Source organism: Rhinolophus sinicus, chromosome 17 (genome assembly GCF_057876585.1).
Source record: "Rhinolophus sinicus isolate RSI-liver-muscle chromosome 17, RSI-T2T, whole genome shotgun sequence".
Lineage (NCBI taxonomy): Eukaryota > Metazoa > Chordata > Mammalia > Chiroptera > Rhinolophidae > Rhinolophus > Rhinolophus sinicus.
Window position 1 is genome coordinate 27,962,073 of NC_142517.1, and position 16,606 is coordinate 27,978,678.

The window sequence follows — 16,606 nt, forward strand, 5'->3', positions numbered from 1 at the left end:
TATGTAGCATTAGTTAATGTGTATTTCCCATTTCATCACACAATATTAAAAAGATGTGTGCTCAAGTGTTGAAATCTAATAAAATTAATGATTTTTACTGCTTTATCAAGGACATTCTTTTTTTTTTTGTGAGCAGTCATTGGATTTATAAACAGATGCAACAAATTTTCAAATGATACAAAAATATCATTTTCAAAACAATATCAAAAAGTGACTGTCTTTTACCATCCTCAGCTCATAACAGAGCAAATGGGTAAGTGGAATAATCATGCTGTAGCATGTTTCATAAACTGACAACAGAAAGTTGGTTGAAGGAAAGCAGAGGAATTTTGTCTTTTAAGAATTAGAATCGAGGGGCTCCGTAATCATCTGGCATCTGCTCAGTGTTGTACCTATGGTTAGAAACATACATGATGGGAACTCCAGGTGTCTTCCTGATGCTTCCTTTAAGATCCCCGTCACCCATGGCCACAGCGTAACACTTGTGTTGAGTTATACTCTATACTGAGCAGTCATCTGCATAGGTTCCTTGGGTGTGCATGGTAATCATTCAAATCTTACATCCTTGGTAATCTTAGAGCCACCTGATACTTTCGCCCCAATTTCTCAATTTCAGCCATTACACAGTCAGTTATACAAGGGATACACTTGGCATACAGACAGTCCATCATTGACTGTACTAAGTCTAGTTTGGCTTTAATGGAAAAATTGATAAAGTTGGTATCAACCAGGATGTGGGAAGGTGGGCCCAGCTGTTTGTTATACCGGAAGAATAGGCAGGAAGGGTGTTGGGGGACTTGTCTTTCCTTGAGTGCACTGGGATCTTTTTTCCTTTCTTTTTAGGTTTGAATCTATCCTTTAGGTCTCTGATCTCTGAGACTAAGCATTTGCTTCATGGTTGCATACTTCTTTGTTTTCTTTTGCTTCCCCATATTCAAGCTGCACTCTTGTTTCTTGTGGAATCCAAGGACATTCTGAAGAACTGCCTTTTTTTACTTCAAAAAAAAATATTGCAGTGAAGAGTGCAAGTGCCTGCTAGTGCAGTTTGGTGCCATTGTCTTGATTCCTGTTAAGGCACCAGCAGTTTTGCCTACTATTGCTTTTATATTATCAGTGTAAAAAGTCAACACAGTGAAAAAGGTAAATCATGTTTTAGTATAAGGAAAATAGTTTTGACTTCTTGGGTCCCCTGAAAAGTCTTAGGGACCCCCAGCGATCTACAAACCCCATTTTGAGAACCTCTGTTATACTGGAATGTAGTTCCTCAAGGGCAAGGATTTTTGCCTCTTGTTCACGGATGTATCCCTTATACCTAGGCCTACTGTCATCCTGGGGTGTTTTACCTATCTGTAGTGTTAGATCACTTATTTTCTAAATCTAGGTCGTCTTGGTTGGTTTACTGTTCCTTTCGGTGGAGGGTGAGGTATAATATTGAGACTTTGCGTATCTGAAAATGTCTTTATTCTGATCTCATATTAGATCAATGATTGGGCTGGATATAGACCCTAGGTTGAAAAACATTTTCACTTAGAATTTTGAAGACAAGTCTCCATTGTTTTCTGTGTTGCTGTTGAGAAGTCCTATGCCTTTTGTGATTCCTCCATTTTTTTTTTTTCTCTTTAGGAGTTTCTAGGATTCTCTATGTATTCCTGGTGTCTGAATTTTTGTGAGTTACCATGTTTCTCCGAAAATAAGGCCTAGCCTGACCATCAGCTCTAATGTGTCTTTTGGAGCAAAAATTAATATAAGACCGGGTTTTATACTGTATAAGACCCAGTCTTATATTAAAATAAGACTGGGCATTATATTATACCCAGTCTTATATTAAAATAAGGCCGGGTCTTATATTAATTTTTGCTCCAAAAGATGCTTTAGAGCTAATGGTGCAGCTAGGTCTTATTTTCGGGAAAAGACTGTATGTCTGGTGTATGTCTTTTTAAATTCATTGTCCCAGGGACTTAGGGCAATTCATGTCTTTTAATTCTGGAAATTCATTTGAATTATTCTTTGGATATTTTTCTTTTTCTCGTTTGTCCTTTTTAAATGGAATGCATATCAATTGGATATTGGACTTCCTGGATTGATCCTCTTTTACCTCCTATTTTTAACCTTTTTCTTAATACTTTCTGTGAGTCCTTTGACATTATCTTTTAACCCTATTGTATTTTTTTTTTTTAGTTTCAAGTGTACAAAACAATGTAATAGACATTTATCATTTATATCCCTCACACTGATTATCCTCCTGCCCCCATCTGCTACCCCTCTGACATCGCATACAGCCATTGCATTTCCACTGTCTCTATTCCTAATCGCTATTGTATTTTTTACAAATTGTCATTTTTTTAAATTTCAAGCTTTTTCTTTTGTTCTGTGGATGTTCCTCCTATTCTTGTTTTCTGGATCATCTCATACATTCCTAAGGAAATTAACTGATTTTTTTTTCCTTGAAGTTCTCTTCTGTGTATTCCTGGTTTACTATGAGTTGCTTTTTTTTTCTTTCTGTTTTGGTTTCTGTCTCTTAGGATCCAGGCTTTCATCACATGATTGGTTGTTGTTTTTTTTATCACTAAAAAGTTAACAGAAAACTGGTTTACAGAAAAAAAGATTAAAGTTTGGGCTTGTTAACTAGCAGGCTTGGTTATAGGGTGTTTGGGTGAGGATCTGGCCTTTTTTTGGAGGTACCTTCAAATTCTTATAGTGTATCTTTCATCAGATACTATTCAGTTTTTGCATAGATGAATCCTTTGCCAGAAATCTTGGCTCCAGGCACACAGAGTTACAGTATTTACCATTAGTGTAGACTTTCATGTAATCCCTTTAACTGTTAGTTTATCATCTCTCTGCCCTCTTTTACTGTGCCCCTGGACTTGATGCTTTATTGTTTTGTTATTTTTTCCTAAATAAACCACCTTTCCTGGGATAGTCACCTCTCTGGGTTGGATGGGAAAGGGGACCTGGGAGATTACTTCTTTTATGTACTTTCTACCAATTCTTCCATTTTTATTTGCATGCCTAATTGTATCCACTGTGGTAACCAGTATCTAAAGTTCCTGATTCTTTCTGATTTTAGCTATGTGAATTGGCTTTTCTCTTCTTGGAATTCTCTGCAGTTGCATGGTATTCGGTTCTTTTAGCTCTAAATCCTCCATCTGTTTTTCATTTGCTAAAAATTTGTTGACATATCTTGTCTACTGTTCCTGTTGTTTTCTAGTCTCTTTATCTTTGTAAATTTATACTTTTACTCATTTTAGTATTTTTTTAACAGTATAATAAGAATATAATAAAAGCTCATGTTAGCTTAAATGGTTACTTGTGGATAAAGAAAGTTCTTAACTGCTTAAAAGTGAAAACAAAGAAAAAAGCCAGGAAATAAGAAAATTTAATGATCTTTATCATTCAATTATGTACAAATTCCTTAATGCAAACACACACACACACATACACACACACAAACGGTTATATACAATGAATATATGGATATATATGTGGATATTATGTAGACATATTTAAATATATATGTATAGGTATGTGTAATTTCATAATCACTGTATTTTGAAATTGGAAAAGATCATGGTGATCTTTTACCCAGTGCAGTTTCATTTTTCAATGAGGGAACTTGGCTTAAATATACTAGCGATTTACTGAGTTTCAAAACCAAGTCTTCCCAATGTTGTTGAACTATAAAATGTTAGAAATGTGAACAACTTGGAGGTTCAGAACTATATTGAAAGTCTATTGTTGGCTCTCAGTAAATAGCATATAGTTTTGAATTGAATCCTAACAGCAATTTTCAACTGGTAGTGCATTGGAGTCCGGGAGGGGATGGCTCACCTGACAATTCTGAAAACAAAGCTGTAATTTAACACATTGCTTTGTTTATAGTAGTGACATTTAACTTATTTTGAATACGTGTTGAAGGGAAGTATAAGATTTTTGTTTATCTGATTCATTAACCATTTATCTTAACCATTACATAGGATTGAAAGATAGCTAATAACTGTGTCATTAAAGAAAAATAAGATTGCGGATGAGAATCTAAAGGCTAACTTTAAATTAAGACAAGTTTCTTCTTATCAGCTATGTTAATTCGTAAATATAAAAACCTTAAGTTCTATTTCTGTATTTTTTTTCCGTTTGTTTACTAAATATATAAACATCACCAAAGCCATATAGAAAATAGTTAAAAAAAGAAAAAAATTATCCAGTTTTGTTACTTAAATATTATCAATTTTATCTTTTGCTCTTATTCATAGTACATATTTTCTTAAATTGTAGTCTCAGTATATTCAGTTTTAATAATGCTATAATGGATACCTTCATGATTATACCTTTCTTTTAATAAAAACATTTTAGATATATTCCTAGAAGTAGGATTACTTTGTAAAGAATAGTCAACATTTTTATGACCATTTAAATTGTTACTGCTTTCTAGAAGGATTATACCAGCACACTATAAAGATACTAGCATTGTGAATAGCTGACTGACTTCGCAATAACCTCATCAACTTTAGCACTTAATATTTCCTCCCCCACATTTCACAAGTGACATGTAGACAGTGTATTGTTTCAATTTGTACTTTGTTGATGACTAGTGAGTTCTTATCCATGTACAAAAATTTAGAATTTTCAATTAGAAAAACGTAATTCTAAAGATGGTAAAGTATCTTTTATCTTTAGGGAATGTGAAAATGAAGGATTAGGTAGTTATTCCCTAAACCAAATATCATGTAGTTAATAATAAATGCAACTTAAAAATATAAGAAAATTGTTATAATGAGCTGTCCTGAGGGTTGACTCTTTTGAGAGACATTTGAAAAAATTTAGGACAAATTCAAGTGTCTGCAAATTGTACAACCGGTTAATTGATAATCCCAGAAGACTGTACTAGAACTGTTTCTCATGTCTTGTCAAGATGCCAGGTACATTTAAAATTCTGCTCCGGGACTTCACAAATTTTTATAAACTTTTAAAAAAATTACTGTATTTTATCCATTGTGCCATTATGTTAGCAATAATTTTCTTTGAATTTAAACTTATAGAAATGGGACGCCGGTCATCAGATACCGAAGAAGAAAGCAGAAGCAAGAGAAAAAAGAAACACCGTAGACGGTCATCTTCAAGTAGTTCTTCAGATAGTAGGACATACAGCCGAAAGAAAGGTGGAAGGAAATCAAGGTCAAAGTCGAGATCTTGGTCCAGAGATCTTCAGCTTCGCTCACATTCTTATGATAGAAGGTGATTTTCATAATTTTTACCTACATAGTAATGAGAGTGACGTTCTTTACAGTTTTTATGTTTTTGTACTTTTAATTTTTCTGAGTAAAACATTTTTCTTTTAGTAGTCGTATGTTTATGAGGGTTAAGTCCCAATGCAAAGGTTGGTTGGTTGGTTGGTTTTCGCCAGGCCCAACCCCTGAGTTCAGTTTCTTCATCCTTTGTCTAGTCTTTGTAGACAAGTAGATATAAACTGGTACAGTTCTCATACTATATTATCTGGTAATATTTGAGAAGAATGTATACACCTTAAGACCCCTAATGTCTTCATTAGTAGCTGATTCAATCACGAAATTATGATATCAATCATCTGACTGTTCAAAAGGAATAACATTTTATTTCTGTCTGCCTCTAGCAAGGAGTAAGACATAGTAAAAATGAGATGGTTTTTTAGAATCTAGATGATTTCTCCTTAATGCTCATAAATTTTTTTTATATCAATAATACTTGATTATATTTTCTTTCAGACGCAGGCATCGATCAAGCAGTAGCTCTTCTTATGGCTCTAGAAGAAAACGAAGTCGAAGTCGCTCAAGGGGTCGAGGGAAATCCTATAGAGTTCAGAGATCTAGGTCAAAAAGCAGAACGAGAAGGTATGCCATAGCAGATGTTTGTTGCTTTGTAACACACTATCCCCAAATTTAGTGACCTAAAGCAACAATCATTTATTTTCTCATGATTTTACAATCTTGCCAGAGCTCAGCTGGCAGTTCTTCTACTAGTCTTGCCTGGGGTCACTCGTGCTTGTAGTTATCTGATAGCTTGACTGGAACTAGATGGTCCAGTGTGGCCTCAGTCTAGCATTTGGTTCTGGCTGTTGGCTATTATTTGGGGTGCTTTAGTTTTCCTGTTGCTTCTCGTCTTCCAGTAGGCTAGGCTTGGCTTTTTCATATGATGGAACTATTTTAAAAAGGTAAGAGCAGAAGTTGCAAAATCTCTTAAGGTCTTGCCTCAGAAATAATCCAGTGTGTTATGGAGTGAATGGTTTGTGTCCCCCACTAGATTTGTATGTTGACGCTCCAGTCCTAAGTGTAACTGTATTTGGAAACAGGGCCTTTATGGAGTCCTTAAGGTTAAATGAGATCATACAGGTGGGGTCCTAATACAAGAAGACAGGAGGCCTTATAAGAAGAGGGAGAAAGAGATCTTTCTCTTTGAGGCTGCACTCAGAGGAAAGACTATTTGAGGACACAAGTGAAAAGAAAGCGGTCTATAAGCCAGGAAGAACCCTTACCAGGAACCAAATCAGCCGACATCTTGATCTTGGACTTGTAGCCTCTAGAACTGTGGGAAGTAAATTTCTGTTGTTTAAGCTGCTCGGTCTGTGGTGTTTTGCTGTAGTAGCCTGAGCTGACTAATACACGTCACTTCACCTCTGTTTTCTTGCTGTGCTCAAGGGCCAATAATACAAAGAACAGCCTCTCTGAGGAGAGTTGTACATTTGGGGCAATGGTAGAAAATATGGTTGGATAGGATGGTGACCATGGTATGGAGGGACTTGAACATCTCTTAGCAGCAGAAATTATTGAACATCTCTGAGCAGCAGAGTGTTAGGATAAAAACAGGAATTTAGTAAGGTTAGTTTCTTTTCCCTGCTTAGTTCTTCATGCTATTATTAGGCTGTAGTTGTGGGGGTATATTAGCAGCCTGGTTTTGTTATCTAGGCATAACGTTTTATAAATCTCTCTATGAATCTGAAGTTGGATAATAGCAGTAAAGTACAAATGTTCAGCTTTTCTGGCCTTGTATTATTTTTTGCCTCAGTCTCCCCTCCTTTGTACACATTCCACAAATAAGCTACTTTGTATTACATGCCTATACATGGATCTGAGTTGCTAGCTTTGTTTATTTGAGCAAGCTCTTTCTTCCAGTTTGTTGCTTTATCTCTACTTTGAGAAGTGTTCCTACCCTTTAATGTTCAGTTTTATTTAACCTTTAATTCTCTTCTGCCTTAAATCCTTTTTTGATTTTACCTTTTTACTCCCAAGTCAAATTTAATCCACCCTTTCTGTGACCCACCATCACCTGTGGTTCCTGATATGTAACAGTTATATTATGAATAGTATGTCTTTGTTGTTCTCATGTATTATAAACCCTTGAAGGGGGAATCGTTTGGTACCTAGCATAATACCTTGCTTAGTAAACATGCCTTGATTGATTGGATAATTAATTGGGGAAATGAAGTTAGGTAGAGAGCTGATTTTTGTAGTAAGGAAAAGTTTTACTGATTTGTAGAAGGAAAGCTTTATTTTCGATGTATTGATTTGTCTAAAAAGAGGCTGATTACCAGAAAACAACTTCAACTGAAATTTCCTATCAGTGGGAATAGAAATAATAATCCATGCTTTTATATGGTCTTTTTCAGTTTCTAGGGTACTTTCACATACCCTGAATCAATCAGAGTTTGATTAGGAAAACAGAAACCACTCAATTCCAAGCATTAGTGTTTTAACACAGGAAATTAAAGGCTTATATAACCTTTAGAAGGTCTCAGGGAATTAGGGAAGCTGTCACTGATTATTTCAGCCTGAAGCATGGAAGCTGGTTGTTTTCCCAAAAGTCACTGGAAATCTTAAGAACTCTCCAGATTTAAGAAACTACTCACCTGGAAGCTGCTGCTCTGCCTATCTATTAGGTTGGTGCAAAAGTAATTGCTATTTTTACAGTGATTTTTAACCTTTTAAACTGCAGTTACTTTTGCACCAACCTAATGTTTAGACACCTACCTCCAGACAGGAATCTGGAAATGTTAAATTCTTTTCCTTTGCAATGCAAGGAGGACCTTAAAAGGAATGGCAGTGATGTCTAGTCAACAACAAACTATATAGCACACAGACATTTAGTAATTTGAATTTTATAAATCTGTCAGTCAGTCATTTAGGGTAATACCTTTATTTTGTGTATGAGGAAACAAGTTCAGAGGTTATTCAAAGTAGCAACTTCTCCGCCTCTTGCATTGACGCTTCTGCATTTAACTGCCAATAACTAAATAATCTGGAGACACTGAAAAGTCCTAAATTTTGAGAAAATACAATATCCATGTCTTATATCCTATACACTATATTATTTTGGAAAACACATTTTAGGAATTTATTCTTCAAAATATTTAAACTGAGTTTCTAGGTTAATCTTTTTTTAACAAGATAATTGAACAACTCATTCCTTGAACCTTATAGTTAATCAAGGCTTTACTTTAAATAGAGAAGATGAAAGTGGTGAGTTTTTCATAGACAAATTACTATATGACTTTAAATCTGAAGGTGAATTGTTAATGATTTCTGTGCTTTTTAATAGAAATGAATGGTTTCAGTCAGGGAAAGTTACTTCAGAAAAACTTTGTTTTTACATGTGCAAAATATATTTGAAAAATGCGGCATATTCTAGGGGATGGCGGGAGGTGGGGAGTCTAATGTGTGAAGTTTGCTGCACTTTCCATGGATAAGTTATAAAGTATTAGATGAGTATACTTTTTAGTATAATTTTTATGTTCTTAAGTACTCAAGTTGTGACATGTATATATACTATCACTTACATGTTATATCACTCATATAATATCACTTCCTTTTGCAACAGTGAGGAACCTATTCCTCTTATCTACAGTATATTTACTTATTTTCTCAATTCTAGAATACACAGAAAATAGTTTCAGAATTTCTGATATGTACCATTATGAAAAACAAACTTATAAACCAGAGTTCAATATTTTTTTATGATTCTTTTTATTTTTATTCTGGAGGGTATAATTCTCCCCACTTTTGTAGTTAATTTCTTCAGAGTTAAGTTCATTTATTTCTGTTTATATTTCAAGTTTTTTATTCCCCTAAATTTTTTTACTTTATTTTTTTGTCCCCTCCCTTTATTGTAGTGTATGAAATGTTAATGTGGTTTCAAAAGAGAGCACTTACATAGTAAAAAGTGTATGCAGAAAAGTATCACTCCCCTTTCTCCCTAATGTCTTATTCCTAACCATGACCTAGGTAACTAATTATATTAGTTTGATATTTTAGCTTTCCTATGTTTCCTTTTAAACAAAGAACTAGTTATATCTGTGGCATACTCTAAATACTCTTTTGCACTTTGCTTTTTTTGTTGTTGTATACTAATATATTTTGGAACTCAATCAATTAATAGTAATCTTACTCATTTTTTATAGTTGTTTAGTACTTCATTATGTGAATGTATCAAAATTTGTTTAGCCAGTCTCCTAGGTATGGACATTAATAATATCGTACCATATTTTGTAGTTATTATACTAAAAGGCTGCCATGATTAACCTTGTGTATGAGTACTTTTGTATGGTTGGACGTGTGTCTTCAGGGGAAACTCCTAGAAGGATTGCTAGATCAAAAGGTAAATGTTTGTAGTTTTGATAGAAATTGCCAAATTCCTGTCAGTATTGCATGAGAGGCCTGTTTCTTCGCAGCCTCACCAAGAGAACATTTTTAAATGTTTGCCAATATGATAAATGAGAAATGGTATTTTAGTGTAGTTTTAGTTTTTATTTCTTTTTCTCATATATGAGGTTGAACATCTTTGCATATGTTTGAGGACCATTATTCTGTCCTTTTTGCGTGTGAATTTTCTCTTCATGTCTTTCGGGGTTTTGGTCTTTTTTTTCCTTTAATTTTTAAGGGTTACTTACTAGATATATTAGCCCTTTAGCTGTGATACAAATAGCAAATATTTTCTCTCAGCTTTTCGGTTGTCTTTTGATTTTACTTATGGTATTTATTGACCATGCAAAAGCTTTTTCTGTTATATGGTCAAATTTATCACTCTTCTTTCATCGCATCTTTCCTTATATTCAGAACGTAGAGAAATTCTTTCCTTACATCTAGATGTAGAGGGATTTGTTGATGTGTTTTCTAGTTTATTTGTTTCATTTTTCTACAATTAGATGTTTTGATATATTGGAATTTATTCTTGTGTATGATATGAGGTATGGACCTTTTTTTCCCAATTGGCTGTTGTCACATCACCATTTATTAAAAAGTCCATCTTTGCCCCAGTGATTTTGTGATACCAAATTAGTACTAATGTCCAATTAGTACTAATTGGACTCAGGTACTAAATTCCATTAGTACCTGAGTCTTTTTCTTGACTGTATACATACTCTACTGGTTTGCTTGTCTAGTTATAAACCAGTACAACACTTACAATTATAGAACCTTTATAGTATATTTTAATGTTGGGAAGGGCTAGTCCCCCCTTAGTCCCCCCTTTGACTTTTAATTTTTCTTTTTCAGTGTTTTCCTGGCTGTTCTTTTCATGTGAACTGTTTATTTTTTCATATAAACTTTGGTATTAATTCATTTAGATTTATTTAAAAGGCTTGTTGGTATTTTTGGGGGGATTTTATTAAACTTAAAAATTAAGGAGAACTAATATCTTTATCATGTTGAGTTGTTCAAAAAACAAAGGGATGGTTTTTCATTTGTTCTAGTCTAGTTTTTTTGTGATTCAGGAGTGTTTTGAAGTCTTCCTCATATAAATTTTACTCATTTCTTGCTAACATTATCTTGTTAATGTATTATTCCAAAATATTTTAGCTTTTTTACTACCAGTGAGGTTTTCCCTACCATTATAATATCTAAATAGTTATTGTTTCTGTATATGAAGTCTACAGAAGTCTCTGTTTATTTTACTTTTTTCAATTTTATTGCGATATAATAGACATATAACATTATGTAAGTAAGTTTAAGGTGTACAACCTGTTGATTCGATAGACTTAGATATTGCAGAATTACTACCACCGTCGCCTTAGCGAACACCTCCATCATGTCACATAATCACTGTTTCTTTTTTGTGAGAACAATATTTCAGATCTCTTTTAGAAACTTTCAAATATACATATAATACAATGCTACTAAGTACAATCAACATTTGATCACCAGAACTTACTCATTTTATACCTGGAAGTTTGTACTCTTTGACCCCATTTCCCCCACTCCTCAGCCCCTGGTCAACACCATTCTAGTCTGTTTTTCAGTTTGGCTTTTTTAGATTTCTCATATAAGTAATAAAATACAGTATTTGTCTTCTTCTGTCTGACTTATTTCAGTTAGCATAATGCCCTCAGGGTCCATACATGTCGCAAATGGCAGGATTTCCGTATTTTTCATGGCTGAATCCTATCCCCTCCACCCCCACATAATACAGAAGGTGCCAAAAATATATATACACATTTTAAGAGAGAAAAAATTTATTAAAATTGTAATACAATGAATGATGCTAGTATTCATTTGATTGGCACTATCTTTTTAGTGAACGTTATGCTATGTGTTGCTACCTTAATTTACTTCAACTTTGAAAAGTAATACATAGATAGCGTCTCTTAAAATGTATACTTTTTTTGGCACCAGTGGTATATAACACATCTTCCTTATCCATTCAGCTGTTGACCGACACTTAGGTTGTTTCCATATGTTTGTTATTGTGAATAATGCTGCAATGAACATGGGAGTGCAGATATTGCTTTGAGATCCTGTTTTCATTTCCTTTGGATACAAGGTGTGATCAAGAAATACCGTGATTTTTTAAATAAAAAAAAAAATATTACAGTAAAAGACACATTGCCATTAATTCCCCTCAAAATACTCCCCCTCACTTTGAACAGACTTATGCCAGCCATCATTTTTGCCACTTTCTGAAGCAGTTCTGGAAGTCCTCTTTCATGAGTATCTTTAGTTGTGCCGTCATGGCTGCCTCTATGTCCTGAATCAGCTTCAAAATGTTTGCCTTTCATGGTCATTTTGACTTTGGGGAAGAGCCAGAAATCGCATGGTGCCAGATTCGGTGAATAAGGTGGATGAGGACACACCATAATGTTTTTATTTTACAGAAATTGCCGTGCCAGAAGTGATGTGTGACATGGAGCCTTTCCATTGTGATCACAAAATACATTGAATGCTGTGCCGAGTGCCATCCAACAGAAAGGCAGGGATCTTCAATACAGGAAGCAGTACATTTAATCTTAGTAACAGTGTGTGATTAGTTTCAGCTTGTTGGGTGCAGTCAGTTGGGTGTGAGCTACGGTTGAGAGAAGGTATGTTTTAAAGTGTGCTGTAAATCACCCTTCATCATGACAGTGCTCTGTGTCACGCATCGCTTCTGGAGTGGCAATTTTTGTCAAATGAAAAAATTACGGTGTGTCCTCATCCCCCTTATTCACTGGATCCTGGAACTGGATCTGTGCGACTTCTGGCGCTTCCCCAAAGTCAAAATGATTCAGGAGATTGAGGCAGCCACAACAGCGCAACTAAAGACACTCACAAAAGAGGACTTTCAGAACTGCCTCAGAAAGTGGCCATAACAGTGAGATAAGTGTGTTCGAAGCGAGGTGGAGTATTTTGAGGGGTATTAATGGCAATGTGTCTTTTGCTGTAATAAATTTTTTTTTTAATTTAAACATTCACAGTATTTTGTGATCACACCTTGTACATCAACATACTTATCATAAAGCAGAGTTCAGTATTCCTTTACAATTTTTTCTTTTGAAAGCAAAAACTTAAATTTTTTTCTTTGAAGCAAGATTTATATATATTGAAATACACAGAATTTATGCACACTTGTTGAGTTTTGACAAATGCATGTACTTGTCAAGATACAGAACATTACCATTACTATAGAAAATTCCATCATAATCATTGCCAAATTTCTGCTTACGTTCTCAGAGGCAGCCACTGTTTTGATTTTTTTCTACCATAGATTAATTCTCATATTAGTGTTACAAATTTTTATTCAGCACTGTACTTTGAGACCTATCCATGTTGTATATGTCAGTAGTTCATTCCTTTTATTGACTAGTATTCTATTGTATGAATATATCACATTTTTTTCCTGGAATTTTATGTAAATGTAATCATATAATAGTAATATTTTGCACATGGCTTCTTACGGTTAGCAAAATGCTTTGATCTGTGTTCCTTTTTTTTTTTTTTATTGCTAACTAGTGTATGTACCATAGTTTGTTTATTGTTTTCCTATTTATAGGCTCTTGGGCTATTTCTGGGTTTGGATGTTATGAATAAAGCTATTATAAACATTTCTTTGACAAGGCTTTTTATTGATATCTATATATATTTCTTTTAAGTAATAAACTTAATGAGTCATAGGGTAGGTGTCTGGTTTAGTTTTATAAGGAACAGTCAAAAGTTTTCCGTGACTGTATTATTTTGTATTCCCACCAACAGTGTACATGAGTTCCAGTTATGTGCATACTCACCAATACTTGGTGTTTTCAGTCGTTTTAACTTTAGGCAAAGTGGTAGGCTTTAGTAGTATCTCATGGTGTTAACTTGCATTTATAATTTTAGCTTTTATGTTTGTATGTATCTGTGATACTCTTATGTTAATTGTGGTAAAAAAACATAACAAATTACAATTTTTAACAAAATTTCAGTGCCTATTTCAGTATAGTTAACCATATGCACATTTTTGTACAGAAAATCTCTAGAACTTTTTCACCTTTCATGACTGAAACTCTATACCCATGGAACAACAACTCCCAGTTTCCTGCTCCTCCAGTCTCCTGTCATCACCATTCTGCTTTTTGTTTCTATGAGTTTGATTGGTTTAGACAACTCATACAAATGGAATTATGTACTTTTTTATGTTTAATTTGCTTGTTTCACTTAGCATAATGTCCCTAGTTTTATCCATGTTGTGGCACAGGACAGGATTTTCCTTCTTTTTAAAGCCTGAATATATTCCATTGTGTGTATATACCATATTTTATATCTAGTCATCCATCGACAGGTTGCTTCCACATCTTGGATATGGTGAATAATGGTGCAGTGAACATGGGTGTGCAAATATCTCTTCAAGATACTGTGTTCAGTTCTTTTTGGATATATACCCAGAAGTGGAATTGTTGAATCATATGGTAGTTCTATTTTAAAATTTTTGAGGAACCTCCATATTGTTTTCCATAACAGCTACACCATTTTACAATTCCACCAATAAGAGTTCCAGTTTTTCCATATCCTCTCCAACACTTGTTGAAAAGTTTTTAAAAAATTTTTAACACTTGTTAAAAAGTGTTTTTTTTTGATAGTGGCATTCTAACAAGTGGAAGGTGATATCTAATGGTTTTGATTTGCTTTTCCCTGATGATTTAGTGATGTTGAAAATCGTTTCATGTGTCTATTGGCCACTTATACATCTTCTTTGGAGAAATGTTTGAGTCTTTTAAACGTTTTTTATTTTTTGTTGTTGTTAATGAGTTACAGGAATTACAAAAAATTATTTTGGATATTAACCCCTTATTTAATGTATGGTTTGCAAATATTTTCTCCAACTTGATAGGTTGTCTTTTCACTCTGTTGATTCTTTCCTTTCTTCAATAGAAATTGTAGTCTCATTTATCTATTTTTACTTTTATTACTTAAGCTTTTGATGTCATATGCAAGAAATCATTGCCCATTTCAGTGTCAGGGAGATTTTCCCCTGTGTTTTGTTCTAGGAGTTTTATAGTTTTAGGTCTTACGTTTACCTTTAATCCATTTTGAGTTAATTTTTACATATGGGGCAAGATACATATGGGTCCATTTTTATTCTTTTGCATGTAGATATCCAGTTTTCCCAACATTTATTGAAAAGACTTCATGTCCTCTTTGTGTAGTCTTGTTACTGTTACTGAAGAGCATTTGACTATATACACGAGGGTTTATTTCTGGGCCCTCTGTTATGTTCCATTTGTCTATATGTCTGTCTGTATGTCAGTATCATACTATTTTGATTACTGTAGCTTTGTAAAGTATTTTGAAATCAGGAAGTATGAGGCCTTCAGCTTTGCTCGTTCTCAAGATCCTTTTGGCTTTTTAGGACCCTTTGAAATTCTATATCAATTTTAGACATTGTTTTCCTATTTCTGCAAAAAAAATGCCATTGAGTTTTGATAGGGATTGCATTGAATCTGTAGATAGCTTTGTTAGTATGAACATTTTAACAATATTAAGTCTTTCCAAACCATGAACATGGGATGTCTTTCCATTTATTTGTGTCATCTTTAATATCTTCCAGCTGTGTTTTTCTGTAAACTTTTGTCTCCTTGGTTAAGTTTATTCTTAACCAAGTTAAGTATTTTGTTCTTTTTAATGCTATTATAAGTGGGATTATTTTCTTAATTCTCTTTTCAAATTTTTCATTGTGTAGAAACACAATTGGTTTTTGAGTATTGATTCTGTAACCTGCAACTATTGAATTTGTTTATTAGTTCTGTTTTTTTGTTTGTTTTGTTTTGTTTTGTGTAATCTTATGGTTTTCTACATACAAAATCATGTCATCTGTAAATAAATAATTTTACTTCCTTTCCAATTTAGATGCCTTTTATTTTGTTGTTTTAGTTGCCATAATTGTTCTGGCTAGGAATTTCAGTAATATGTTGAATAGATGTGGCAAGAATGGGTATCCTTGCCTTGTTTTTGACCGTAGAGAAAAGCTTTCAGTTTTTCACTGTTGAGTATGATGTTAGCACTGGGCCTTTCATATATGACCTTTATTTTATTTCCTTCTATTTCTAGTTTGTTGAGGTGTTTTTTTTGTCACGAAAAGGTGTTAATTTTGTCAAATGATATTTTTCCACATCAATCGGAATGATTATGTGATTTCTGTTCTTTATTCTGTTAATGTGGTATATTACATTTTTGTATATTTAACATTCCCTGCATTCAAGGGAAAAAAATCCCATTTGGTTATGGTGTATAATTGTTTCAATGTGCTGTTGAATTTAGTTTGCTAGTATTTTGTTGTGGATTTTACATCATTATTCATCATGGATATTGGTCTGTAGTTTTCTCTTCTTGTAGTATCTTTGTGTGGCTTTGGTGTTGGGGTAATAATGTTGGCTCATAAAATGAATTTGGATGTGCTTCCTCTTCTTCATTTTTTTGGAAGAGTTTGAGAGGGCTTGTCATTAAGTCCTATTTAAATGTTTGGTAGAAGTCTCTAGTGAAGCCATCTGGTCATGGGCTTTTATTTGTTGGTAGGTTTTTGATTACTGATTCAATGTCCTTATGTGTTACAGGTCTGTCCAGATTTCTATTTCTCCATGATTTAGTTTTCGTAGGTTGGATATATTTAGGAATTATTCATTTCTTCTGGGTTATCCAATTTGTTGGTGTGTAATTGTTCATAGTAGTTTCATAATAATTTTCATTTCTTTGGCATCAATTTTAATGTGTTACCAATGTTTTTGATCTTTTCAAGAAACAAACTTTTGATTTTATTAATTAAAAAAATTGTTTTTCTGTACTCTGTTTTGATATTTCTGCACTGATCATTAACCCCTTCTTTCTGCTAACTTTTGGTGTAGTTCTTTATTTTTCTAGTT

At 33.7% G+C, this 16,606-nt stretch overlaps 1 protein-coding gene and 1 pseudogene across 1 annotated transcript in view; one reads left to right on the top strand and one right to left on the bottom strand.

Annotated features, from left to right (window-relative positions):
* The window catches only part of RSRC1 (arginine and serine rich coiled-coil 1), a 371,133-nt gene that overhangs the window by 8,415 nt on the left and 346,112 nt on the right, over window positions 1-16,606 (top strand). The window contains exons 2-3 of the mRNA XM_088794615.1: window positions 5,040-5,235; window positions 5,742-5,867. Of these exons, the coding sequence (XP_088650741.1) occupies window positions 5,042-5,235; window positions 5,742-5,867 (320 nt within the window). The 5' untranslated portion in view covers window positions 5,040-5,041. The remainder of the gene's footprint in view (window positions 1-5,039; window positions 5,236-5,741; window positions 5,868-16,606) is intronic.
* On the bottom strand, window positions 344-932 carry LOC109447548 (rRNA-processing protein FCF1 homolog pseudogene; annotated as a pseudogene).